We start from the raw sequence: 27410 nt of genomic DNA, 5'->3' as shown, positions 1-27410 counted from the left end.
GCAGATGGAAGAGCTGGCCCTTCACCCCCACCCCACCTCACCCCCGGGCAGGTCTCCTCTCCCATGTGCAAAACAGCTGGTGCCTCATTCCTCCTCCAGGACCAGGTCCCCTGCCTCTTCCTGCCCACTACTCTCCCTTCCCTTTGGGTTTTGGGGCTCCTCTGATTTCCCTCTTTCCATACTGAGGTCTATTTTAGTTTACCATATCTCCCCCAACCCCCCGCTGCAATTCCTGGTAGTAATTTTAGCAACTTTTTCTTTGGACTCCTGCAGGCATGTTCACAGCAAATGGCCCCTGTTTCGGCCTGACACTTGACCAGGGTGGTGACAGAGCCCAGACAAAGCAGGCACAATGCCGGGGGAGGGGGGAACAGGGAGACAGATCACCTTCCTTCCACTCAGGCCTTATTTGGTCTACCTTGGGCTGCTCTCCCTCAGCCCCTTTTTATTTATAGCATTTTGGTCTGTTCTCCTTTGTCTTGTCTGCTGTCACTCTGTAGTACATGCTGCACAGTTGCCACCCACCCCATAGCATGGGCCCCAGCCCTCACTCCCCCCACTAGGAATGTGTGTGTGTGTGCGAAGGCACTGGTGATAAGCTTGAGTCTGGATTCTACTTCTGAATGTTGAATACAGCTGCCTGGAGGAGGGATCTTTCTTTCTTTCTTTTTTTTTTTTTTTAAAGAGAGAGAGAGAGAGAGAGAGAGAGAGAGAGAGAGAGAGAGAGAATTTTTTAATATTTATTTTTTATTTTTCGGCGGACACAACATCTTTGTTTGTATGTGGTGCTGAGGATCGAACCCGGGCCGCACTCATGCCAGCCGAGCGCGCTACCGCTTGAGCCACATCCTCAGCCCCGAGGGAACTTTCTTTTGATTACTATTATATTCTCATGGACGAGGACAAAACCAAGCACATAGTAGATACTCAATAAATACTCGTTAAATAATAAAGGAATGGGCTAAGCGGTTCTGTCTTTAGACAGCAGCAAAGCAGAAGGAGAACAATCATGATGGAGCCAAGGGCAGGTGCTGGAGGAGCTAGGGACTGAGTGGGGGTCCTTAAGGACATCAGATGTTCCAAACTAATATATGAGACAGAGAAACCAGAGTTAAGGAGATGAGTTCTATTTTGCATTGGAGAGTGGAGAACAGTAACATGGAAATATCCATAGACCAGAGCCCTCCAAACCTGAAAGGAAAAAAAAAAAAGTGAGGTGACTAAGTGTAGAAAAGGCCTCCCAACTGCATTGCCAAGGAGACTGGTTCAAGGCAGAGACACTGGCTTGGAAGTGGTCACTCATGTCCCAAGCATCCTTTGTTGCAATCTCAATTGCTTGTATCTGTGCCTGAGCCCTGGGAAATCAGAAAGGGGTGGCACTTTTGTGCTTAGAAAGCTGGAAGGGTAGAAAAGGAGCTTTCTCCCTTCATCATTAATCCCTGAGGTCCCTACCAGTGAGGCTGACTTCTCAGCATCTGCAGGACCAAGCCAGGACCCCCAGATTCTGTTCCACTGGGCATGCTAGCAGAAAGGCCCATTGGGGCCTCCTCAGCAACTCTACAACTCTAAACCTCTGCAGCACTGCAGAGCTGCAGCTGCGTCAGAACAGCCCCTGCAGTCTGTGGTCTGTCCCCCACTTGCCCGCACCCCCCCAACACCCATCTGCTCAATGCCCTCAGACTTGGTTACAGAGCAGCCCCCATGGGGGCCCCCTCCTGGATTTCCCCTTTCCTCCTGTGCCCATCCCACCTTTAAAATGTACCTACTGGGCACCCCATCCCCCAGGCCTGCCTGTTTCCTCCAAGCTGACAGCTAATCAGATGGATTAATCCGCATGCGCTGAGAGCTGTGCTTGAGAAGAAGGGAGGATTTCAAACCAAACCACGCAGCGGTTGCCTGGACACGGAGCAGTGAGGCTTGCACGCAGACATCCAGCACAGCTCCTTTCTCTCCTCCCCTGTGGCTGCTCCCTGGGTCTGCAGGAGCCCGGGAGGATTTTCCTGTCCTGTTCCTTTCCCCGTTTGCCAGAACACTAATCACAACCAAGTCTGGTCAGAGGTCACTCCAGCAGAGGCTGAGTGGGTCAGGTTGGGGGTCTCCTCACTCTGAGCAGCTGTATTATCTATAGCCCTAAGTGTGTGAGCCCCTGGGCTAAGGCATCTAGTACCTGCAGGGTAGATGAGTAATGAGTCAGGAAAGGGCTCCCAACTGGAACTATCAGGCTGCTGGGTCCTGCCTTCACACACAGTGGGTCCTTACCTCCTAGGAATCCCAGCCCCCCCTTTCTAGGCCAGCTCTGTCCCCCATCTCTTAAGGTTTCTCACCTTGAAATTTGCTGTTCCCATTAGTTGTGTGACCTTAGAAAAGGCAATTCCCCTCTCCATAAATGAAGAACTTGGATGGATCACTAAAGAATTGTCTGGCTCTGAGGCTCAGTGACCTCAACACATTGACTTCTGGTCCAAAGAAATCACTGCCTGAGCCAGAGTCCCCATGTCTAAGCTCCTGGTCATCCATTGTTCCTACCACCTAACAAGAAAACTTCCTTCCAGTTGCCCCAGGTCAGCTCCCACCTTGGGGTCATGCCCCCAGCTCTGCCCTACCCCTTTATGCTGCTGACACTCAGCCTCTTCCCATCTCACAGTTGGATGCAGGCCCAGGGAAGGGGAGCAGGGAGGACACTGTGAAAATGGGGCCAGGCTCAGAGTGCAAGGGGCCAGGAGTGCCCTACAGGACAGCCAGGGCCCTGTCTGCCAGAGGTCATGGTGGTCGTGGTCAATTTGCTCTCCAGCTAGCTGGGGAATGTGAGGTCTGCCCTGGGAGATATTTTTGCTGCACTTTGAGCCACCCCGCCCCCTGGAACTCAGACCCTGCACGCTCCATGCCATAACAATGACGACCACTTCCAATTGTTTCCTAGCTAGAGGGGGAGGGGGAGCACTGTTTGGGCAGTGGGGGGGGGCAGGGCGGGGGAAATGCTTTTAGTGACAACAGCCCTTTCTAAATCTGGCTAGGGACTGGGTGCAGGTGGGGGTGGGGGCACCCTGCTGCCCCATATATACAGCCCCTGAGACCAGGTCTGACTCTCAGCTCTTTCCTGCTTTCTGTGTGTTTCCTTGCTGCTCTCAGGTAGGAATGGGAGCTGGAGGCCTTCTCCTGGGATAAGGGGGCTCCAGGTTTAAGAAGCAGTTCCCTAGGAACAGCAAGCTTCTTGCAGGGCTCTATGCAGAGTACCCAGTATGGTCATTGAGCACACATGTGCAGATCTAAATATGTATGTCTGTGCCATGGGAATGAGGGGGCTCATGTGTTCCCAAGGGAAGATATCTGTATCTGAGCATATAGGACCAGAATACATAAGAAGAGTGTGTGTGTGTGTGTATGTGTGTGTACGCGCATGTGCATGTATAAGTGCATATGTTTTGAATGTAAGGGAAGGTGTGTGCTTCCACTACCTAAGAAATGGATAAGGGGGAGATGTATTTATCATCATGTCAGAGGACAAGCAGGTCCATCTGTGAGAGGAGTGAAAGATGGCAAAGAATGATTACATAGGAATTGTGTATACATACAACTAGTTCAGTAGGGTCTGGAACATATAATTGCCATGTCCATGCATGTGGAGGCATTTGTCTGTGCATCCAGAAGTCATGACTGTTGCAGTGTATGTAACCATGCAGAAAGAGCTCACAGACACGTGGTTGTGGTCACACAGCCATACAAGCCTATTTATGCCATATATATATATATATATATATATATATATATATACATACACATACATACACATCTGTTGTGGAAGAACATGTGGCATGCTGGGGGGAGGTGCTGAGGTATAAAAAGGAAGCCTGTCTTTGTGTGACATGTGTGCATAAGAATGTGTGTTCATCAGAGAGCATGTGGCAGTGTTAGGCTGTGTGATGGGGGACCTGGATGAGGACACTCACAGTGTCTTCTCTCTGAAAATGCCCACAAAGAGTGACAAAATGGGGACAGGACGGAAAAGCACTGGCTTTAGAGTCATGAGGCTCAAGGTCAAGACTTGGTTCTATTACTTATTGTTTTGTCTTGGACAAGCAAGCCACTTAACCCCGATTCCCTCTTCTGTCCAGTGGGGTGAGGATTGAGTAAGTGAATGTGCATAGAAGTGTTTTGAATGAAAACCCTGAACGAATGTGACCACTATTGTTTTTCAGGTGACTCAAAAAAAGTTTCACTGCCTGGGTATATATGAAGGTGGGACTGTCTCCCAAGAGTGGGAGGATTGGGGCTCAAGTGTTGCATTAACACCAGGAAACTGTTAGAACTAGTTATTGGGGGAAATGAAATAGTGTTTGGAAAGGAAGAAAGAGCATGGGACCTGAGAAGCTGACCACCACTTCCAACTTGATTCAGTTCCACGGAAGGGTGGTTGTGCCAAAGGACAGAGCCAGGGAGAAGAGGGGAAGTGGTGCTAGTCAGGTTGGGTCACTCTCCATGTCCCCTGCAGGCCTGGGCTCCATTCCTCATCTCTAGACACATTTGAGAAACCAATGTAAGAAAAGCTGAAGACAGAGTGTGAGGGATCTGGGAAGACAGGGCATTTTAGCCCCAAACCCAAGCTATGGAACTCTCCCATTTCTGCCTTGCCTGTGGGAGGACATCTTGGCTACCAAGAGCAGCTTATCTCTAACTTCTGGGGGAGGGCAGAGGTTGGTGAGGGTCAAAGATGGATGTAGTCAGATTCCTGCTCTCAGAAGCAGTGCAAGACACTCTTCTGACCCCTAGGTCAGCCCTAGCCTGAACAAAAGCTGGTTGTCCCTTCTACCCTGGTGGGTTTGCTAGACTGCTCTCTGGTTAAGAATGAGGGACTCACTGGTAACTCCTCTTGAGCATGTGCTAGGTTTGGGGATTCCCACCTAAAGGAGAGAGCAATGGGAGGAAAGACAGCTTCTCCTACTTACTCTAGGCACAGCCATGGTGGATGCGGAGATGGCCGCGTTTGGGGCTGCCGCCCCCTTCCTGCGCAAATCAGAGAAGGAGCGGCTGGAAGCCCAAACCAGGCCCTTTGACCTCAAGAAGGATGTCTTTGTGCCTGATGAAAAAGAAGAGTTTGTCAAGGCCAAGATTGTGTCTCGAGAAGGTGGCAAAGTCACTGCTGAGACTGAGAATGGCAAGGTGGGTGTCTACCACATCCCCACACCTGGGATGGGCTCACCTCTGGGATTATGGGCATGTGCCACTGTGCCAGGCTGAGTCTCCTTCCCTTTGGATAGAGATCCAAACCCTCAAAGAGCCCTTCTCATTCCCAGCATCCAATCTGGGTGAGATCCTGGTTCCTTCCCTGCTGGACACCAGGGTCTTGTAACATGCCCTCCTCCTTTCCCTGATGAGGGAGAAAGGGAAACACAGGCTGACAGGAGGGTCTCTGGGGGATGTTGCAGACGGTGACCGTGAAGGAGGATCAGGTGATGCAGCAGAACCCACCCAAGTTTGACAAGATTGAGGACATGGCCATGCTGACCTTCCTGCACGAGCCGGCGGTGCTGTACAACCTTAAGGAGCGCTACGCCTCCTGGATGATCTACGTGAGTGGAGGCACCAGGCTCTCCATTGGAACGGACCATCCTGACCCAAGGGTTTCCACTCCTGAGCCAAAATATTTACTTCTGGTGCCCAGGCAGTGTTGCACTCTATTAGTCCCTAAATCCTTGCTCCATTCAAATGCCTTGGGCTGGCATGACTCACAAGAACCCATTTAGAGTTTTCCATTTCCCTTTCTCCTCCCCTGGGGTCTTTAACTCTGAAAATCATCACCTCTCCCCACTTCATCACTGGAAACCCACTTTTTCTATTTCTAGACCTACTCTGGCCTCTTCTGTGTCACTGTCAACCCCTACAAGTGGCTGCCAGTGTACAATGCCGAGGTGGTGGCCGCCTACCGGGGCAAGAAGAGAAGCGAGGCCCCACCTCACATCTTCTCCATCTCTGACAACGCCTATCAGTACATGCTGACAGGTGAGCCCTGCACCTGCCCTGTGCCTGCCCACCCAACCCCCAGCTGAGCCCTCAGCCCTCACTGCATTGCCTCTCCTCTTTCTCTTCCAGATCGGGAGAACCAGTCCATCCTCATCACGTGAGTGTAGTCCTGCACTGTTCCCTTCCAGAATTCCTAAGCCCAGCCCCAGCAGGGACCCAGAGCACTATAGTCCTTCCTCTTCTCCTCTGCCTTCATGCTCATCTCCCTTTTCTTCTCTGATCTTTGCCCTGACCCTTCTCTTTGCTTTCTCCTCTTATTTTCTTCTCCCCAGCCCTCTCCTATTTTTCCTCTCTCATCTCCTTTGCCTACTCTCCTCTAACTCACCATTCACCCATAAGATTATTGCTACCATGTCTTCTCCTCCTCTTCATTTTCCTTCATCTTTTCCTTCAGGAACTTTCCTCATTCTTTAAGCCCCATCCATTCTTTTCTAAAACACCCGAGGCCTATCTCCTCCTACTGACCTTGCCCCATCAAGCATGGGCTCAACCTGCCCAAACCCAGCGCCTCCTTGTGCCCGGCTGTTACCCCTAACCCTATGAATGTCTGAAGACGGTTGTGTGTTTTGGGTACCTATTATCCAGCAGCTTCCTGTTCAGGGGTCCTATAAAACAGACATTTTCTCTGGGCTGGGGTTGTGGCTCAGTGGTAGAGTGCTTGCCTGGCATGTGTGAAACCCTGGGCTCGATCCTCAGCACCTCATATAAATTAAATTAATAAATAAAATAAAAGATCTAAAAAAAAACCCAAAAAACAGACAGACATTCTCTCCTCACTCAAGCAGTGTTGTTCTCTGTCTAATGAGCCCCTGACTCTCCTGACAGCGGAGAATCCGGAGCTGGGAAGACGGTCAACACCAAGAGGGTCATCCAGTACTTTGCTGTGATCGCCGCCATTGGGGACCGCAGCAAAAAGGACCAGAACCCAGGCAAGGTAGGCCAGGTGTCCTCCAAGGTTTGCGCTGAAGAAAGGGAGGGGCAGCCTCTAATCTGCCATTCTTCCTTGACTCTTCAGGGTACCCTGGAGGATCAAATTATCCAGGCAAACCCTGCTCTGGAGGCCTTTGGCAACGCCAAGACTGTCCGGAATGACAACTCTTCCCGTTTTGTGAGTGGTCCCTGACCTTGAGCTTGGGACTTGAGTTGAAGGGATGGCCTCAAGTATGAGCCTTCCCCCAACTCATCACCACCCTCCTCCATCTCTTCAGGGGAAATTCATTCGAATCCACTTTGGAGCTACAGGGAAACTGGCATCTGCAGACATAGAGACCTGTGAGTACCAAGAATTTGCTAGGGCTCAGCAAATTTGTCCTTGATCATCTCATCTCCCCACCCCAACTCTGTTTTTCTCCTCTCTTCCTGTCTGTCTCTATGCGTCTGTGTCTCTAGGACTGCATATTTGTCTTTCCCTGAGACTTGCTCTGGGTCTTTATCTGTCTCTGACTCTGTACATTTGTGTATGTTTTTCTGGGATTTTTGTCTGAGATGATCCCTCTCCTTTTGGGTCTTTGTCTTCCTCTGTGAGTGTGAGCTCTGTGTACCATGCCAGTCCACCCCCTCTGACTTTCGCTTGCTACGTTTATCATTTATCTTCCTCTTTTTTCTTGTATCTGAAAATCTAACCTTTTCCTTTCTCTCCTTCTGTCTGACGGTTCACAGACCTTCTGGAAAAATCCAGAGTTATTTTCCAGCTGAAAGCAGAGAGAGATTATCACATTTTCTACCAAATCCTGTCTAACAAAAAGCCTGAGTTGCTGGGTGAGTCAGAGCCACCAAAGGAGACCAGCTATCTCCATGGCAACCTGGTCCCTGCTGCTTGTGGCTGGATTCAGTTAGCATGCCCTGGGCTTCACCGCACTGTTAGATTCAGTTCTGTGGAATGCAGAGCCAAGACAAGCCCTATCCTGTGTTGCCCCAGGGCTATGTGCATGGCTGGCAGCCCCCATGAAAGCCAGGGGCTTGTGTCATATTCAGACCACATTCCACCCTCCTAGACATGCTGCTGATCACCAACAACCCCTATGATTATGCATTCATCTCCCAAGGAGAGACCACCGTGGCCTCAATCGATGACTCTGAAGAGCTCATGGCCACTGATGTAAGTGTGTGAGGACCAAGGCAAAGGCGGAAAATGGGCAGCAGGGGCACAATTGGCCAGTTCACCACTTGAGGAATAAAGTTAAGACATTGGCTGTCTGTTGTATAGACTCCCTGATAGCCAGAATGTGCCCTGTCACCAGGGTATGCTGGGATATGTGTGAGATGAGACAGGCCAGGCCAGTATTTGGCGTTCAATCAAACAAGAGAGGGCTGAAAGCCATGGGACACAGAGGCAGACAAGGCAAGAAATAAGGCATCACCAAGGAGAAGGAAAAGGGAGTCACGGGGCTGAGGAAGGCTATTAGGTAAAGAACAGCTACAGAAGGTGTGGGAGGCCAGCAGGGGAGCAAGTGCAGCCACTAGAAACATAAGTGGGTACAGCTCCAGAAAAAACCTAGGACTATTGAGAGTGGGCGGAGCCAGGCCACACCCTGCTCTCCAATCTTCCATCTTTGTTTTGGAGTTCCCTGCGGGGCGTGGGCGTCTGGGAACCCTCAGGGATTAAGAATACAAGTTCTCTCCAATTTATGAGTGATCTCATTTACCAGTCATACTTCCTTTTCTGGGCTCCTCCAATTTGGGGTCTGCCTGCAGAATGCCTTTGATGTATTGGGCTTCACTTCAGAAGAGAAGAGCTCCATTTACAAGCTGACAGGCGCCATCATGCACTTTGGAAACATGAAGTTCAAACAGAAGCAGCGGGAGGAGCAGGCGGAGCCCGATGGCACTGAAGGTGGGAGTCAGGGAAGCTGGGCAGAGTCACTGAGGGCCACATGTGCTGAGCAGTCGAGCCCTTACCAAATTTGCTACTTGACTTTTCCTTTTAGAGGCTGACAAGTCCGCCTACCTTATGGGGCTGAACTCAGCTGACCTGCTCAAGGGGCTGTGCCACCCTCGGGTGAAAGTGGGCAATGAGTATGTCACCAAGGGACAGAATGTCCAGCAGGTGGGTCATTTTCAGAAGATAAAATGGATGGGGTGGGGATCTTAGTATGGAGAGGTGGGAGCTTTCAAATTCCTTCCTCCTGGTAAGTCTGTTCATCTGGGTCTTTCCCCTACCTCACAGGTGATATATGCCACCGGAGCACTGGCCAAGGCGGTGTATGAGAAAATGTTCAACTGGATGGTGACACGCATCAACGCCACCCTGGAGACCAAGCAGCCACGCCAGTACTTCATAGGAGTCCTGGACATCGCTGGCTTCGAGATCTTTGATGTGAGCCAGGGAGCCACTTGCACACTCACAGTCACTTGTGGAGGGCCAGCTATGGGTCAAGCACAGAAAGGCAGTGGCACTGACAGGGCAGTCATTGTCTCTGTCCTCAGGGCAAGCCCTCCTTCCCCTGCCTTGACCTGGGAGGGGACCAGTCCCACCCCTGCTGGGCTTGGGCATGGTGCATGGCACAGCTCTGGGCTGACCCCCGTGGCCACCCAGACACCTGCCTGCCTGACCTGCTCCTGCCCCTCCCTGCCTGCAGTTCAACAGCTTTGAGCAGCTCTGCATCAACTTCACCAACGAGAAGCTGCAGCAGTTCTTCAACCACCACATGTTCGTGCTGGAACAGGAGGAGTACAAGAAGGAGGGCATCGAGTGGGAGTTCATTGACTTTGGCATGGACCTGCAGGCCTGCATCGACCTCATCGAGAAGGTGCCTGGCCCTGCAACCTGTGTCTCCCTCCTCTGCTAGATCAGACAAAGCAGCAACCCCTCTCCCTTAGGGGAATGTGAACGGAATAATTAATAGAAGTGAGGCTGAAGAGTCCCAAGCCCAAGTTTCCAGAGCCCTGTTGTTGTCCTATTATCCAGGAGAGGGAGGCATCTGAAACAGCTGAGTTTCCAGGGGCTTGGGAGTGGACACATGGATGATGGACACCTGCAGGACACTTCCCCACTAGAGTGTTTAATGGCCCTTGTTTATACCCAAGGATCAGGATATGTAAGGGTAGCATGGTGGGGGGCTCATAAAAGTACACTTATTTTCAACCCTGGCATCTCAGGGATCTAGATGATGGAGTGATATGTAAAGCCCAAACAGCAGCCACATTTCAAGATTTTCACTAGGGTCCCTCGGTCATCAATAAAATTCTCCATTGTGGAAAACTTGAGCAGATGCCAGTCGATAGATGACTGTCCTCAGAACTGAGCCTAATACCTTGATACAACAAGGGGCGTCTCCATGAGCAAATATTGACAGTGGAGCAGAATCCATTTCCACTGTGTGATGCACACTCAGTGATGCTCTCCCCTCTACCCCCAGCCCATGGGCATCATGTCCATCCTGGAAGAGGAGTGCATGTTCCCCAAGGCCACTGACATGACCTTCAAGGCCAAGCTTTATGACAACCACCTGGGCAAGTCCAACAACTTCCAGAAGCCACGCAATATCAAGGGGAAGCCGGAAGCCCACTTCTCCCTGATCCACTATGCCGGCATCGTGGACTACAACATCTTGGGCTGGCTGCAGAAGAACAAAGACCCACTGAATGAGACAGTGGTGGGCTTGTACCAGAAGTCCTCCCTCAAGCTTCTCAGCAACCTATTTGCCAACTACGCCGGGGCTGATGCACGTAAGTAGAGATGGAGGCACCCCAGGGGACTAAGGAACAGTTTCTGCCATGCTTCTGAAACAGGTCAATTGCTACACCACACTGTTTCCCGCCCGAAGGTTTACAGACTGAATGGGATGGAAGTGGGTGGAGGTGACTACATTGAAGACTGGGTCGGCCAGTGGGATGCGAAGAGAAGCTGTGATTCTTCACCCCATGCCTCGATTCTCCACACACCCAATGGTCTTACTTTTGTTGTCTCCCTTTCCCACAGCTGTTGAAAAGGGCAAAGGCAAAGCCAAGAAAGGCTCATCCTTTCAGACTGTGTCAGCTCTGCACAGGGTAAGTGTATGGCCCCAGCTCTGATTCATCATGGCTCCCTATCAACTGTGGTGCCCCAACCCCCACACAGCCCTGGCCCTTCCCTGCCTTCTTCATCTCCAATTCCTCTCCCTCCAAGTCTCCCCTATGCATTCTTGGTCCTTTCTCTTGGTCATCAATTCCTGTCATCTAATGGCCTCTAATCTCACCTCTCATTTCCGTCTGCCTCCCACACTTTTCATCCTCTTGCATTCTCTTCATCTCTCTTTCTCTTCCATCTCTTCCTTTCCTACTTCTTTTTCTTTACTCTTTTTTTTTTTTTTTTTTTTTACTTTTCCCTCTTGTTTTTTCTGCCACAGGAAAATCTGAACAAGTTAATGACCAACCTCCGCTCCACCCACCCCCATTTTGTGCGTTGCATCATCCCCAATGAGACAAAGTCCCCAGGTGAGCCATGCACTCAGGCCAGCCCATGGATGGGCCAGGGACAGGCCCCTATAAGTCATCTCCTAATCTACCACCATTATTCTTTCCAAATGACATTCTTCTCCTATCCTCTGTGAGGTCTCCCAGACCACCAGCTCCCGGTGCTACCTTATGTTTGGAATGTGTAATTCTGGATAGCACTTTGATGGACATCACCTCATCAGTGACTTTCAACCCTAAAACGAGAAATTCAAGAACTGTCTATCCAGTGTGTGTGTGTGTGTGTGTGTGCGTGTGTGCGCGTGTGTGTGTGTATACGCAACACTAGGAATTGAATCCAGGGGCACACTTTGACTGGGCTCTATCCCCAGCCCTTTTTATTTTTACTTTAAGAGAGGGTCTCACTAAGTTGCCCAGGCTGGCTTCAAACTTGTGATCCTCCTGCCTCAGCTCCCAAGTAGCCAGGATTGCAAGTGTGTGCTACTGCACCCAGTTCTGTCTATCCATTTTTATCTGTAAGGAGACAGAAAGAAGCTCAGGGACCTGGGTTCAAGGCCTGGCTCTGATCTTGATCAGCTCTGGGACCTTTGGCAAGTCATTTAATCCATTTGGCTTTAGCCTTCTCCTCCAGAAAATGGAATATAGCTGTCCTGACCACCACCTATGAAAACAGGTATAAGCCATATTTAAAAAAAATGTGAAAGCCTTTGGTTATTCCTAAAAGTATGCTAGGGGAAAAAAATGAAACAAATGGAGGATTATTATTAACTGACTTGCTGCTAAGTTACAGGCTAATAAGTGCCAGGGCCATGATCAGAACCCAGAACTTTTGGGCTCTTATCCCAGTGCTCTCCTTACACAATCTGCTTTCCCCTCTTGCCACAGGGGTGATGGACAACCCCCTGGTCATGCACCAGCTGCGCTGCAACGGCGTGCTGGAGGGCATCCGCATCTGCAGGAAGGGCTTCCCCAACCGCATCCTCTACGGGGACTTCCGGCAGAGGTGGGTACAGATGTGCCCCAGAGTGCAGGAGTCTGCAGACATCCTTAGAATTCTGTAGGCAGAGCAGAATCTATGTACAGTGCAGTGACCCCAGCAATCCTCTCCCCAGGTATCGCATCCTGAACCCAGCAGCCATCCCTGAGGGACAGTTCATTGACAGCAGGAAAGGGGCAGAGAAACTGCTGAGCTCTCTGGACATTGACCACAACCAGTATAAGTTTGGACACACCAAGGTGAGGAAAAGCAAGAAACAAATTATTTAAAGGAAGATGTCTCTTGTCCTTTGATTCCTCACCTCTTGACTACTTTTGCCAATCATCTTAGGGATACTCTGGACCATGTGCTGTGGTTCAAATGCTCTCCATCCCAGCAAACACCTCTCCCATTCCAGTTCCAAATACCACTGACCTCCTCCCTTCAATTAATTTCTAAATGCTGCCCTTCCCAAGATCATCTCCACCACCTCTTTTCCCTCATACATCCTTCTAGTAATGGCCGACACACACTTTCTCTGCAGGTGTTCTTCAAAGCGGGTCTGCTGGGGTTGCTGGAAGAGATGCGAGATGAGAGGCTGAGCCGCATCATCACACGCATCCAGGCACAGTCCCGGGGTGTCCTCTCCAGAATGGAGTTTAAGAAGCTGCTGGAACGCAGGTGAGAGATCTCAAAAGGACATTCCCAGCCTCTCTGAGACCCAGGCTGGTTCAAAGGCAGTGTCAAGAGAAAGACCTCACTGGGTCTTCAAAAATAGAGGCAAGGGTTGAAGGGCCTTAGGAAGGGTGGAATGGATGGAGAAAAGGGGGTGTCACCTAGGAGTCAGGGCCTCAGGTGGGAAGGAGTCAGGAAGGCTCTCTCACCACTCCTCTTGCTGGGCCCTTGCAGAGACTCCCTGCTAATAATCCAGTGGAACATTCGGGCCTTCATGGGAGTCAAGAATTGGCCGTGGATGAAGCTCTACTTCAAGATCAAGCCACTGCTGAAGAGCGCAGAGACAGAGAAGGAGATGGCTACTATGAAGGAGGAGTTCGGGCGCATCAAAGATGCACTGGAGAAGTCTGAGGCTCGCCGGAAGGAACTAGAGGAGAAGATGGTGTCCCTGTTGCAGGAAAAGAATGACCTGCAGCTCCAAGTGCAGGCGGTGAGGTTCCTGGGCCATTATTGGCCCTTCTGCCTTTCTCTTCCCACATGTCCCACAACTCTACCCCTCCCCACACAGGGGCTCACCATCTTGTCCTTTCAAAGGCAAAATATTTTATTTCCAAAGACCCCCAAGATGGTCCCTTAGGAGGAGGAAAGGGTAAAAGAACTAATTTTAAAATATATATGCTTTCTTCCTGAGTTCAGTCTAGATCCACAGCTTAATAATTTTATGACCTTAAGGAAACCACAAATCTTTTTTTTTTTTTTTTGTACTCAGGGGCACTTAACCACTGAACCACATCCCCAGTCCTATTTTATATTTTATTTAGAGACAGGGTCTCACTCAGTTGCTCAGGTCTTGTTAAATTGCTGACCGGCTTTTAAAGTCTCCCAAGTCACTGGGATTATAGGAGTGTGCCACCACACCCAGCCCACAAGTCATCTTTGAGCCTCAATTTCTTCATCTCTAAATGGAATAAATCTGCCTATCTCAATACATTGTAAATACATAAAAGCGTTTGGCAACTGCAAATGCAGTTCCCTTTCTTCAATGGAGAAGTCTAGAGAAAGAGAGACAAATAAAGATACCTAGCTTCCTCATTCTCTCCTCCTCTGCCCAATACTCCCAACTCACATTTTCTAAAACTCTTCCCTTTCCTATCCTTCCAAGACTCTACTCAACTGAGAATACCTTAGAGCTCCACTCCTCTTTGAGAGATGTACCTTTCCCTTCATTTAACCACGAGGACAAGGACTCTGCCTGCTAAACAACCTCCCCTCTGTGCCTTACCCTCAGGAACAAGATAACCTGGCTGATGCAGAGGAGCGATGCGACCAGCTGATCAAGAACAAGATCCAGCTGGAGGCCAAGGTGAAGGAGATGACCGAGAGGCTGGAGGATGAGGAGGAGATGAATGCTGAGCTCACTGCCAAGAAGCGCAAGCTGGAAGATGAGTGCTCTGAGCTCAAAAGGGACATTGATGACTTGGAGCTGACACTGGCCAAGGTGGAGAAAGAGAAGCACGCAACAGAGAACAAGGTGAGGGCAGCTCCCTCTGACTCCAGCCCAGGTCTCCTCAGGATTCCCAGGCCAGCATGTGGTCCTGGTCCTTAACATGGAGGTCCCCCGAGATGTCTCCAGACCAGTGACCTTTGACCTTAAAGGGGCTGGGATTTGGGATTGACAGGTGAAGAACCTGACAGAGGAGATGGCTGGGCTGGATGAGATCATTGCCAAACTGACCAAGGAGAAGAAAGCTCTGCAAGAGGCCCACCAGCAGACCCTGGATGACCTTCAGGCTGAGGAGGACAAGGTCAACACCCTGACCAAAGCCAAAGTCAAGCTAGAGCAGCAGGTGGATGATGTAAGTAGACTCAGAGTGACAGGGTCTAGATATAAAATGTCCATCTGTGTTCGAAGGGTGTGGTTGTGTGGCTGTGTGTGTATTTTGGGAGGGAAGTGTTGGAGGAAGTTCACTCTCCTGATACCTTCCTGAAGGAAACTGGAAAAAGGAAACGAAGAGGTTGATCCATTCTGAATTATGCATCTAATCCCACTGATATGATCAATGATAGAGATGGACTTTCTTATTTAATTTAGTTTTAAGCCCATATATCTCTTCCTTTGACCACAGGATTTAGGGGACTTCTGGTAAGACTATGATACATGTCTTTGAGAATTTTGTGAGGCTCCTCAAGGAGGATCCTTTCACTTCTGATATTTTTGGCAGATCTGATCATGAGTGATCACTGTTCTCTCAGATGGGTATATATGGCCTATGGATGTCCTCTCACTTTATACTTATTTAAATATCTGTCATAGCTCAAGACTGAGAGCTCCCTTTAGACAGGAACTTATACAGACACTTGTGTCTGCAGAGCCTAGCACACAGCCTGGCAACAGTAAGTGCTTATACGATGCTGAATGAATGAACATAGCTTTGAGGTTTTGTCCCACAATCATTCCTTCATTCCTTAAATATGTGTCCAGCAGTCTCTCCGTGGTAGGTGCTCTCACAATCCCTGGGAACATTTGGCCCACTCTGGGGAAGTTTTTCCAAGTCTTGGATGCTCCCCTAAGATTCCCCAAATGTGGAGTAACTGAGCTACAAAATCACCAAGTCAGGTGCCTGACCTCATGGGGCATGGCTGGGCCTTGTCTTCACCAGCTGGAGGGATCCTTGGAGCAGGAGAAGAAGGTGCGCATGGATCTGGAGCGAGCGAAGAGGAAACTGGAGGGTGACCTGAAGCTGACCCAAGAGAGCATCATGGACCTGGAGAATGACAAGCAGCAGCTAGATGAGCGGCTAAAAAAGTACAATGTTCTGCTCCTCACTACCTTTCCTCCTCCCCAGCCCTACAGCCTGCTCTGCCCATAGCAAGACAAGCTGACACCCAACCTGAGAGGCAACGCCCTCAGGTAGCGTCCATAACAAGATGCTTAAACTTCAGCAAAGGTCCCCTGGAAGAGGGCTGTGCTCCCCAAGACCCATACATCAGGGTCTTGTTGTCCTCCCTGGCAAAAAGTTTTACCTGGATCCCTCAAGCCCTTTCTTCTTATGGGGCACTCAGTAGGGATGAAAACAAGTGCTTGGTCCCTTTTGTACATGATTCTATTTGAGATCAGTTCCTTGACGTGGAGGAAGCCGTCACACAAGATCTCTCAGGAAAGTCCCTTTAGGTTTTTCAGAGAGAACCCAGAAAGCTACAAAGAAATGAGTCTGCCCACATGCCCAAGAAGTGGAGGGGCCAGTTCATTTCTTTTTCTGAGTAACTTGTGGTCCCAATTATTTCAAATCCTCCCAAAGTATACACACCCACCTTCCAGACTTGGTGAATGGTGAGTTGTATAACATATTTTGATACCTGAAGATCTTATGGTACCTCAACTTGTGTTTGCACAGGGGTCTTCTCACTTTCCCAGGTGCAGAATTTACTGAATGAATGAATCAATCTAGGACTCCATTAGTTCCTCAGCCACCTTTTTTTTTTTTTTTTTTTGGTACTGGGGATTGAACCCAGAGGCACTTACACTGAGCCACATCCACAGAACTTTTTATAATTTATTTAAAGACAGGGTCTTTCCAAGTTGCTTAGTGCCTCTCTAAGTTGCTGAGGTTGGCTTTGAACTTATGATCCCCCTGCTTCAGCCTCCCCAGCCATCTTCAGCCACATTTTAAAGATGGTATCTTGAGTCCTACCAAGGAAACTAAGGCTCATAAAGGTTAACAAGTTGTCCAAAGTAACAATGACAAACTAAAAATGAGCTAGTCCAATCTTCTCATTTTTCAGATAGAAGAAAAAAAGAGAGGAAAGACCCACAGAGCCCAGTTTACCAGGCTATTCCCACTACATTATTGTTGGACTTCAATCCTATGGCAGGTGTTCAGGGATCCTACATACCCCTGGACAATTTTCTGATTAAATCCTATTCTCTATTTGTTTCATTGTAATCTCCAGTGATTGCTATTGGGCCTCTAGAGAGCACAGCTAGCCTTACCTCACCCTCAATTCTTCCCTACAGGAAGGACTTTGAGCTGAATGCACTCAATGCCAGGATTGAAGATGAACAGGCCCTGGGAAGCCAGCTGCAGAAGAAGCTCAAAGAGCTTCAGGTGAGGTCTAGAAAGCCTAGGCTGGACTCTGCAGTCTTTGAGTTGGTTCTCAGCCTCCCTGCTTCCCTCCTGCAGAATGTCCCATCCCTGAGAATTATAGGAGCTTACCTTGTGTTCATGAAAGGACACACAAAGCTATCACAGTGTCCCCTAAAAGGGCTGTGTGATCCAAGGAAAACATCAGAAGAGACCCTGAAAAGGTCTACGTCTGGAGGGTAGAAATCCTGGTTTCCTGTCTCAGCTCAGCCTTAGCTGGGTGAATATGGGAAGACTGCTCCAGATTTCTGGGTCTCCATGCCTTCCCCTGTTACCGGTGACTGTTAAGAGCCTTTCAACACCGACAGTGAACTCTGAGGTTCTTATCTCAACAGCAGACACTGAGTTAGATCTACAGTTGTCTAATAAGACAGATACTGCTTTTAAACTTTGGTCTTTTTTTTTTTTCTTTTAACTGATTTAAATGCCCTAGACCTCTTTGTCCTTTAAGATCAAGCTTCAACTGCTTTCCTTTCAATAAAGAGAATGTATAGCATCCACCCAAAGGAAGGCTAACTCTGCTGTTCAAGCCACCTTCCCCAAATGCTTTCATGCCCACCTCTCTAGTAGAGCTAAACTCACTTAATGTTCCTAGCGGGCTAGGAGTCTTAGAGCCTTGGGGTGAGGGCCCAATGGAGGGGTCCAAGCAGGTGGTCTAAACCCTTCACATCTGGGCCCAGGCACGCATTGAGGAGCTGGAGGAGGAGCTGGAGGCTGAGCGCACGGCCAGGGCCAAAGTGGAGAAGCTGCGCTCAGACCTGTCCCGAGAGCTGGAGGAGATCAGTGAGAGGCTGGAGGAGGCCGGAGGGGCCACATCTGTGCAGATCGAGATGAACAAGAAGCGAGAGGCCGAGTTCCAGAAGATGAGGAGGGACCTGGAGGAGGCCACGCTGCAGCACGAGGCCACAGCCGCAGCCCTGCGCAAGAAGCACGCTGACAGTGTGGCCGAGCTGGGTGAGCAGATCGACAACCTGCAGCGGGTGAAGCAGAAGCTGGAGAAGGAGAAGAGCGAGTTCAAGCTGGAGCTGGACGATGTCACCTCCAACATGGAGCAGATCATCAAGGCCAAGGTGAGCCCAGCTCCACCAGTCCCCTCCTCCAGGACCCTCTACCTGTCACCACTTTTCCCCCTTTTTTTTTCTTTCTTCCTTGATGGCTCCTTTTCCTACTCGCCTTCTTCTACATGGTTCTCTAATCCCCTCCTCCCTTCCGTACTTTCCCTCTTCTTTTCTCCTTTAATTGCTCCCCTTCACTCCTTTCAGCCCCCACCCCCAACATCCATGCATTGTTCATCCCTCTCTCAGGCAAACCTGGAGAAGATGTGCCGGACCCTAGAGGACCAGATGAATGAGCATCGAAGCAAGGCTGAGGAGACCCAGCGTTCTGTCAATGACCTCACCAGCCAGCGGGCCAAGCTGCAGACTGAGAATGGTAAGCCTGGATCCCAGTGTCTGGGCCTCCTGAGCCACCACAGGTTCAGGTACATACACCCTTCACATGCACATGCATAGCGTCTCTCCAGAAAATGGGACCTGAGGGTTAGGGAGGGGTTGGGGAGAGAGAGGAATGGCTGACTTTCAAGAGTTGAGAGTGCCTTGGTGCCTCCCCAGGTGAGCTGTCCCGGCAGCTGGATGAGAAGGAGGCACTAATCTCCCAGCTGACCCGAGGCAAGCTCACCTACACCCAACAGCTGGAGGACCTCAAGAGGCAGCTGGAGGAGGAGGTTAAGGTGAGGCCTGGACTCCAGCAACCAGGCCCAAGCAAGAGGCACACCAACTGGCCTTGCATCTGCATCCCTTCCTTTCCCAAGAATGAAGCTTGCTGTCTATCCTCTAGTGTCTGAGAATCCCCAAAAGAAATAATAACCCAAACCCAACCACATGCTTTCTAACTCCATTTCCCAGGCCAGGGCCCTGAACCTCTCTGCTGCCATCCCTGGGTGGAAGATAGGGGGTGAAGAGGTGGCAAGAAAATAAAGTAGGGAGGCAGGTTATGGCCTTGGCTGGGCATAGGTATGGGATGCAGGGACTTCGTGAATGGGTCCTGGGATTAGTGGGACCATCTGAAAACTGAAGAAAGATACTAAACTGGACCTTTTCCTAGCACTTTGCTGAGTTTATGAAAAAAGGAAAAGAATCTGAGTTAAAGAATCACCAGAGCTCTATACTAACCTGCCTCGTATAGCCTGGTGATCTTGGGGAAACCTCCTGACCTCTCTGAGTCTCTCTTTCCCCCATAAGTTGCAGTGGTGAGATGGCTGCCATCGTACTGGCGCTCATTGTTATTAATACTCAGCAAAATGTGCCAGGTCCACTGGGGAAGCCTAGGGAGCAAGTTGAGATTGGCGTGAGGAGATGGGCAAGGGCTGGTGTTGCCTCATGGATGAAGCTGACCCTGCTTCTGGTGTCCACCTCTCCCTAGGCCAAGAACGCCCTGGCCCACGCACTGCAGTCGGCCCGGCATGACTGTGACCTGCTGCGGGAACAGTATGAGGAAGAGACAGAGGCCAAGGCTGAGCTGCAGCGTGTCCTATCCAAGGCCAACTCAGAGGTGGCCCAATGGAGGACCAAGTATGAGACAGATGCCATCCAGAGAACAGAGGAGCTGGAGGAGGCCAAGTGAGTCCCAATCAGCTGGCCTCTGGCTGAAGCCCCTTTGAGGTCAGGACTTTCTGCCAAGTCCTCTTCTTAGTAGCTTCCACACAGGGGATGTTTAGCTAGTGTTTGACAATAGAGGAGGACCCTGCCCCAGCCCCACCTCCTGCTCCTCTCGGGGAAGCTTTTTGCTCGCGTTATGTTTCTCATCCGAATATAAGACGAACAAAAGGTTTGTCTGAGGGCTGAGTGCTCCCATGGGGCGGGGCACTGTGGTGTGGGAGGGGAGGGTCTGCAGAAGCCCATGCCCCCTCCACATCACAGCCGAGAGGCTTGTCTAGGGACAGAGGGACACCACCCCCACCCCTCCCAGGTGCTGCAGGTCTTCCACGCCTGCCACTGAGATACTCTGCCTGCCCAGTTCTCAGTCCCTGGGGCCTGTCTTTAGGCTTCTCTGAACACTACTTCTAAGTTTTCAAGGTTATCTTCTGAACGGTTCATGTTGTTTTCTCTTGTCCAAATCTACACCCTCGTTCTTCCTCATCCTCTCCCACCCTTCGCTGGGCAGGAAGAAGCTGGCCCAGAGGCTACAGGATGCAGAGGAGGCCGTGGAGGCCGTCAACGCCAAGTGCTCTTCCCTGGAGAAGACCAAGCACCGGCTGCAGAACGAGATCGAGGACCTGATGGTGGACGTGGAGCGCTCTAACGCTGCCGCCGCGGCCCTGGACAAGAAGCAGAGGAACTTTGACAAGGTGGGTCATGGGTGGGGCCACAGCCAGTGTGCAGGTCTGGAGGGCCACAGGCATGGTACCAGTGCAAGGCCAGAGCCCACCTCCTCGGAGGCAGGGGAGGAAGGCTGAGCCTAGGCAAGGGGCCTGAAGCACCTGGACATGGGACTGGATTCGGAGGCTGCACAGTGAGCCTCGTCCCTTGCAGATCCTGGCCGAGTGGAAGCAGAAGTATGAGGAGTCACAGTCCGAGCTGGAGTCTTCGCAGAAGGAGGCGCGTTCCCTCAGCACCGAGCTCTTCAAGCTCAAGAACGCCTATGAGGAGTCGCTGGAGCACCTGGAGACCTTCAAGAGGGAAAACAAGAACCTGCAGGGTGAGCATCCCCAAGGCAGGGAGGGTCCACATGTGCAATGTCCCCATGGAGGGTCTGCCCAGGGACCCCAAAGGTGGCCTAAGCAAAGAGACATGCCTCCAGCCCATTTTGGACCACAGCAGTCCCCAACTGAGTCACATGTCCTTCACACAGAGGAGATCTCTGACCTGACTGAGCAGCTGGGTTCAAGTGGAAAGAGTATCCACGAGCTGGAGAAAGTCCGCAAGCAGCTAGAGGCTGAGAAGCTGGAGCTGCAGTCAGCCCTGGAGGAGGCTGAGGTGGGTGCATAGGGTGGGGTGGGGAAGGGGTGGCAGAGGCCAAACTCATGGCTGCAGTCTCTGCTCTCATCTCCCCTTGGTCTGTTTTGCACACTGACCCATCAGGACAGTGCCTGGCTCATAGCAGGCACTCAAAAAATATTTGGGGAAAGAATGCATGTGGGACCGCTCAACTCCATGCAAACATTTCACTTATTGTACCCTAGATGAGTTCCCATTTCCACTCACCTCCCCTCCCGCCTCTGCCTGCCTCTTTGTGTTTTTAACACTCTGTGCCTGATTGCCTCCGTTTCCTTGGCAACACCTTTCTCGTCATTTTCCTCTTTGTCTTCATGCCTGGCTCTCCACTGTGAGGGCCTGAATCACCTTTTCTTAGGCTTGTTTTCATTTGCCTGGTACATTCTCTTTCTTCCTTCTTCTTTCTCCTTCTCTGACTGAGTCACTTACATCATTCTCACACTCTCTATATCCATGGTTTGTGGACAGAAGCCCACCACACACACCCTGGGCACTAACTGTCAGCCTCAGACCTCTCTCCCCACCCTCCTCCCAGGCCTCCCTGGAGCATGAAGAGGGCAAGATCCTTCGAGCCCAGCTGGAGTTCAACCAGATCAAGGCAGAGATTGAGCGGAAGCTGGCAGAGAAGGACGAGGAGATGGAGCAGGCCAAGCGCAACCACCTGCGGGTGGTGGACTCGCTGCAGACCTCCCTGGATGCAGAGACACGCAGCCGCAATGAGGCCCTGCGGGTGAAGAAAAAGATGGAGGGCGACCTCAATGAGATGGAGATCCAGCTCAGCCATGCCAACCGCATGGCTGCTGAAGCCCAGAAGCAAGTCAAGAGCCTCCAGAGCTTGTTGAAGGTACACAGAGACTCTTGGAAGTAGGAGGTCACCTCATCCAGAAAGGGGATTGGCTTCCATGGGTCCTTTTTAAGGGGACACCAGCCCCCTCCTGCCCTCGGTCATTGCAGAGACCTTTATCAGGTCCCTGCTAAGCTACTGTTCGTAAGGGCCTTGTGAAGACACTGAGGCCATCTCTCAATCTCATGCTTATTCTTCTAACCCTCAGGACACCCAGATCCAGCTGGATGACGCAGTCCGCGCCAATGATGACCTGAAGGAGAACATCGCCATCGTGGAGAGGCGCAACAATCTGCTCCAGGCTGAGCTGGAGGAGCTACGGGCCGTGGTGGAGCAGACTGAGCGGTCACGGAAGCTGGCTGAGCAGGAGCTGATTGAGACCAGCGAGCGGGTGCAGCTGCTGCACTCCCAGGTAGACAGCACCCCTGTGCATTCCTGGATAGAGCAGGGGCTGCAGGACTCAGCTGGTAAGGTCAGGAGCCACACAGGGATGCTCAATGCCTTTCCTGCTCTGTCCCCCACCCACCCCAGAACACCAGCCTCATCAACCAGAAAAAGAAGATGGATGCAGACCTCTCCCAGCTCCAGACTGAAGTGGAGGAGGCAGTGCAGGAGTGCAGGAATGCCGAGGAGAAGGCCAAGAAGGCCATCACAGATGTGAGTCCCCCACCCTGCTCACCCACTCCAGGCCCATGTCCCCTGGGCTAGGCAGTGAGGGTGTGAAGACTTGACCACACCATGTACCCCTGCTTTCCTGTGCACAGGCTGCCATGATGGCAGAGGAGCTGAAGAAGGAGCAGGACACAAGCGCCCACCTGGAGCGCATGAAGAAGAACATGGAGCAGACCATCAAGGACCTGCAGCACCGGCTGGACGAGGCTGAGCAGATCGCCCTCAAGGGTGGCAAAAAGCAGCTGCAGAAGCTGGAGGCCCGGGTGCGGGAGCTGGAGAATGAGCTGGAGGTGGAGCAGAAGCGCAATGCAGAGTCAGTGAAGGGCATGAGGAAGAGTGAGCGGCGCATCAAGGAGCTCACCTACCAGGTGCGGGCAGGGCAGTGACTCTAGCCCTTGCGCTAAGCCACAGTGACAAGCACCCAAAGGAATGAAGTGTTTGTTTTTACCTTTTCTGGGGCAAGGGTTGAGTGCAGCCTGCCTAGCCCTGCCTCACCAGGGTGTCCCCAGGCCCAGACATCAGTCTCTGACTTTCCTAGCCTGTGTGCACCACCTCAACATGCACCCTCAACCCATACCTTGGGGATACACCCAGGGGTCCAGACAGGGCTCACCCAGCACAGCTCCCCGGGAAACAAATGTGTAGCCTCGCTCACCCCAAAAGATACCAAAGCCACACCAAAGCCTTTCAAACAAATCTCAAAGTTTTAGTTACTCAGGACAGTACCCTCCAGATTTCCATGGTTCTAAAATCAGACTCTCAATTAGAATTCGTTTCTCTACTAATCCAGTATGTCACCATTCCTGTAAATACACTTTGTCCTTAACCTAGATTAAATCACTCCATTGCAGCTCAGGAAATTCCATCATGCTCACATCCCCAAAGTCACTCCTGAGCTCCAGAGCCAGGGAGTTTATCCTCTATGAGGTCCTGACCTTCATGAGCCTGCTCCATAGAAGAGTACACACACACACAATTTAGGGCATGATTTCAGGAATCCCACCATCCATTCCTTGTATTCCTTCCTGGTACACATCATTTAAAATATATTTTTTCTTTTTTGGTACTGGGGATTGAACCTAGGGGCACTTAACCACTGAGCCAAATCCCCAGCCCTTTTTATATTTTATTTAGAGACAGGGTCTTGCTGAGTTGCTTAAGGCCTTGCTAAATTGCTGAGGCTGGCTTTGAACTCACAATTCTGCCTCAGCTTCCAGAGATACTGAGATTACAGGCATGCACCATCACACCTGGCAATATTCACACTTTTGGATAAGAAACTATAAGGAGAATTCAAGCGTTTAGTGTGGATCAGAAAATAGAATCAGTTCAGGATATTACATTCAGGATAAAGAAGACAAGAGAAGCTGGAGGTAGGATGCTGCCCCTAATGACTGTACCAGCCTCACTTCTGCCACCCTTGACCCCTAGACTGAAGAGGATAGGAAGAACCTGCTGCGGCTACAGGACCTGGTGGACAAGCTACAGCTCAAAGTCAAGGCCTACAAGCGCCAGGCTGAGGAGGCGGTGAGTGACCCTGCTGGGGTCAAGGCCTGGAGGAGGGACCAAGGGAAGCTGGCCCCCTTCTTTGGAGGATGAGAGCCCAGGCCCCGTCTTACCTCATCCTCACATCCCCCAACTCCCCATAGGAGGAGCAGGCCAACACCAACCTGTCCAAGTTCCGCAAGGTGCAGCACGAGCTGGATGAGGCAGAGGAACGGGCCGACATCGCTGAGTCCCAGGTCAACAAGCTTCGGGCCAAGAGCCGTGACATTGGCACCAAGGTGGGTCCCTCCCCTGAGCTGCACTTGTTGCCTCCAACAGCAGGTGCACCTGCTCCTCCAGCCTCAGACAGAGCACCCACATACCCATGGCTGCCTCCTTTTCATTTATTCCCTAATTGAACCAGAAAGCCCCAGAAGCCAACACAATTGAGTTCCCTGTGATTTCTAAGATTCTAACTTTCAATGACCTGTAAATCCCAGCCCTAGGATGGTCATCCAGCCTACAACACCCCAACTTACCTACACCCAACATATTCCAATCCCCGCCCCCAACTGCTAGATTCATTTCCCTCCCACATGAGTGGCCTCTGACTTTGCCACTTAAGCATCAGAAGGACATCCCAGAGTACCACCTTGTCCTCATCCAGGAAGCTTCCCTCTGGCCCACCCCAGAGCTCGACCCTCCAGAACTCCCCGCTCCCACTCATAGTGGAAACCCACCTCAGGGTTTCCATCCATGCCCTGGTCTCACCTTTGTTTTCTGTGCCCCCTGCCCACAATGCCTGTCTCTCCAGAGCTAATTTGGACTTTGTTTTTTTTTTTTCAAAAGGGCTTGAATGAGGAATAGCTTTGCCACATCTTGATCTATCCAGTCCTGGGGGTGCCAATGAAGACCCAGACACAGCGCCTTTTATAAGAGCCCCTTGGGAGGATGCAGAATAAAGCAATTTTCCTTGAAGCTGAGATCCTGCCTCTAGACTGTTCTTCACTGCCTGACAGCCATGGGGCCCAGATGGGAGTGGGGTAGGGTTCTAGAGGAGGAGGGGCAGCTTCAAAAGTCAGGCTAGGAGGCTTCTCCATGGAGTCTGTGAGGCTCTGAACCCTCCTAGCAGCAGAACTGGCCCATGGAATCTTCTTCCCCACCCAGCCAAATCAACAGAGGGGGGACACCTGTTCTTCCAGCCCTCTTCTTGGTCTAGCATCCCTTAGGGTAAAAGGAACTTTAGGGAAACTCCTAAATCTCACCTAGAACACACTGAGTCCTACACCTCAGCCCCAGTCAACACCGTCCGACACTGGTATTATCTGGATCTGGGCCATGGGGAGGAGGTTTAGCGTGAAGGGGCTGACCAGTGCCACACAGAGGTGTGGGCCACGCAGGCTGTTGAAGTGATGGCCCTCTATGCTGCAGCCCCTAGCATGTCTCAGAGAACACAGCCTCTACATGGCTGTAGTCCACGAACCCTTCCAACACCATCCCTCACAGGGCCCAGGCCTCTCCCTACCACAGCCAGGAGAAAAGCACCCTCAGTATAGCTATCTTTCTTCTCTCTCTCGTCCCAGGGCTCAGCCCCATATTCCAGGTACTCCTTTCTTCTCCCTTATTTCCCCACTGTAACTTCCATTCTCAAGGCCTTGCCCTTAAGCAGCTGCTGGGAGATGGGGTTCTTTGGCCCATGCATGGCAAGCCTTCTTAAGAGTAAGTAGGCAGAGGAAGGAGTAGAGGAGGGACTAGGGAAGGCCAATAGGCAAGACGCTGAGGAGGAGGGAAGGTACAGGTCCCTGGAGGGTTGGGAGGTGGAGGAAGGAGAAAGGGCCCCTTCAAGAAAGCAAGCCCAGCCTTCTTGGAGTTACTGCCACAGCTGGGCTGCTTAGGGTGGGCCTGGGACTGTGGGCCTGAGAGACAATGGGACCCTTAGCTCCTCTGGGAACCTGGTCAGCCTTGGACTGAATATCCCTCACCCCCACCTCTGGACACACATACTCCATGCACAGCCAGTTCCTGTTCCCCAGTCCTCCCTGGACTCTGAGCACTAAGTGAAGCAGTCAGAGCAAGGGCACTATGCCATGGAGGAGGGGACAGCAGTATTGAAAATAGCAGGTGAGGGGAGGGCATTTAAAGGGCACAGGGATGGAAAAAGGAAAGGGCTGAGGGGGTACTGTCAAGAGAGAGAAGGAGAACCCAGGGACAGCATGAGCAGTGGAAATGGGGAAAAAAGAGAGACCAGACATGAGGAAGCCTTAGAAGGAACCCAAGCCCTCTCAGCTTCCTCTTGGCTCCCTCTTCACTTCTCCCCTTCCTAGGAACAGACTTGGAGAGTAATGAAGAGATGAGTAGAGAAAAAGAAAGACACGTTTGAAGATGGAAATACATGGAAAAGTTATGGGAATCTAAGATCTAGAACCTAATAGAGCAAGAGTTATAGATGCTGCTAAGACTGCCAGTCTGGGTACAGATAGCAAAGTCAAGGGCAGGCCCCAGGTTGAGTCTCTGGGGGAAGGAGGAGGTTGAGAGGGGATGGGTGAGAAGAGGAAATGAGGGGAGCCTCACACAGAGAAGCTCAAAGAGCAGGAAGTGACAGTGGGTGAAGGGAAGAATCCTTGGTCACCTTCAGATGCAAGAGTCAGGAAAACCAAGGAGGAGAATAAGCAGGAGAGAGGTAGACGAGGAACCAGAACAAGATGTAAAGGCAGATACAGGCTGAGAGCTCTAAGAGGTTGACCTAGACAGGGCAAACCTCATGTCAGACCCCAAGACAGGCAGACATGGGCCCAGAAGAAGCAGAGGCCTGGGCTGACTTTGAGATGGGAAACCAGGCAGAGGGAAAGAAAGGTCAGACACAGGGACAGACAGACAGACACAGGGAACCAGGCAGAAAAGGGGCTACCCACGCCAAGGAGACCCTGCCTCCTGGTCCCCCTCACCTGTGCTGGAGGCTCTCTCCTGTGCCTGCACACTCCAGGACTCCCAGCAGAATGCAGAGCTGGTTTAGGAAGCAGCTGAAGAAAGATGGAGAAGAGTATGTGAGAGCCAGGAAAGAGGAGGGGGCCCAGCAAAGGAGGAGGAGGGCAAACCAGACCATACAGGGGGGTAGAGCCAGGAGCCAAGTTAACTCCTTCCTTCTTCCTCCTTCCATAGGAGAAACAGGAACCGCCTGCCCACCTTCACCCTTCCCATCCATACCTATACCA

General features: G+C 51.2%; 2 protein-coding genes and 2 long non-coding RNA genes across 9 annotated transcripts in view; 2 read left to right on the top strand and 2 right to left on the bottom strand.

The window, feature by feature from the left end:
* Window positions 1-726: 726 nt before the first annotated feature.
* LOC124107207 (uncharacterized) lies at window positions 727-22033 on the bottom strand. 6 transcript variants are annotated; one of them, XR_009228715.1, is made up of 4 exons: window positions 19377-22033; window positions 15690-18737; window positions 12271-12467; window positions 11757-12073 (listed from the first exon to the last, which is right to left on the bottom strand). It is a non-coding gene; the product is annotated as an uncharacterized LOC124107207 (long non-coding RNA). The 6 variants fall into 6 exon arrangements; XR_009228716.1 differs by having other exon boundaries at window positions 11757-11925; XR_009228712.1 differs by lacking the exons at window positions 11757-12073; window positions 12271-12467 and adding an exon at window positions 727-1191.
* LOC124107206 (myosin-7) lies at window positions 2997-25181 on the top strand. Its single transcript, XM_046465116.2, has 39 exons — window positions 2997-3129; window positions 4949-5157; window positions 5424-5567; window positions 5841-5997; window positions 6088-6115; window positions 6844-6952; window positions 7034-7126; window positions 7227-7290; window positions 7678-7776; window positions 8013-8116; window positions 8713-8851; window positions 8946-9064; window positions 9185-9334; window positions 9597-9767; window positions 10377-10686; window positions 10940-11007; window positions 11346-11433; window positions 12298-12415; window positions 12525-12648; window positions 12933-13069; window positions 13298-13553; window positions 14352-14594; window positions 14743-14919; window positions 15724-15869; window positions 17079-17169; window positions 17886-18275; window positions 18510-18636; window positions 18816-18934; window positions 19627-19823; window positions 20368-20551; window positions 20736-20901; window positions 21055-21179; window positions 21733-22041; window positions 22250-22453; window positions 22573-22698; window positions 22806-23081; window positions 24145-24240; window positions 24363-24497; window positions 25048-25181. The coding sequence occupies exons 2-39, from the start codon at window positions 4957-4959 to the stop codon at window positions 25063-25065; spliced, it is 5808 nt and encodes a 1935-aa protein (XP_046321072.1). The 5' UTR covers window positions 2997-3129; window positions 4949-4956; the 3' UTR covers window positions 25066-25181.
* Window positions 24329-27410, bottom strand: LOC124107208 (uncharacterized). Its single transcript, XR_006856330.2, has 3 exons — window positions 27304-27410; window positions 27144-27218; window positions 24329-24609 (listed from the first exon to the last, which is right to left on the bottom strand). It is a non-coding gene; the product is annotated as an uncharacterized LOC124107208 (long non-coding RNA).
* Myh6 (myosin heavy chain 6) overlaps window positions 25505-27410 on the top strand; it is a 28341-nt gene continuing 26435 nt past the window's right edge. The window contains exon 1 of the mRNA XM_058585806.1: window positions 25505-25516. The gene's annotated coding sequence lies outside the window, so the exon portion shown is untranslated. The remainder of the gene's footprint in view (window positions 25517-27410) is intronic.

Source organism: Marmota monax, unplaced genomic scaffold (genome assembly GCF_021218885.2).
Source record: "Marmota monax isolate L192 unplaced genomic scaffold, Marmota_monax_Labrador192_F-V1.1 WCK01_AAM20220418_F8-fsc00079, whole genome shotgun sequence".
Taxonomy (NCBI): Eukaryota; Metazoa; Chordata; class Mammalia; order Rodentia; family Sciuridae; genus Marmota; species Marmota monax.
Note: the sequence above shows the minus strand (reverse complement) of the source record. Positions and strands in the feature narration are given on the sequence as shown.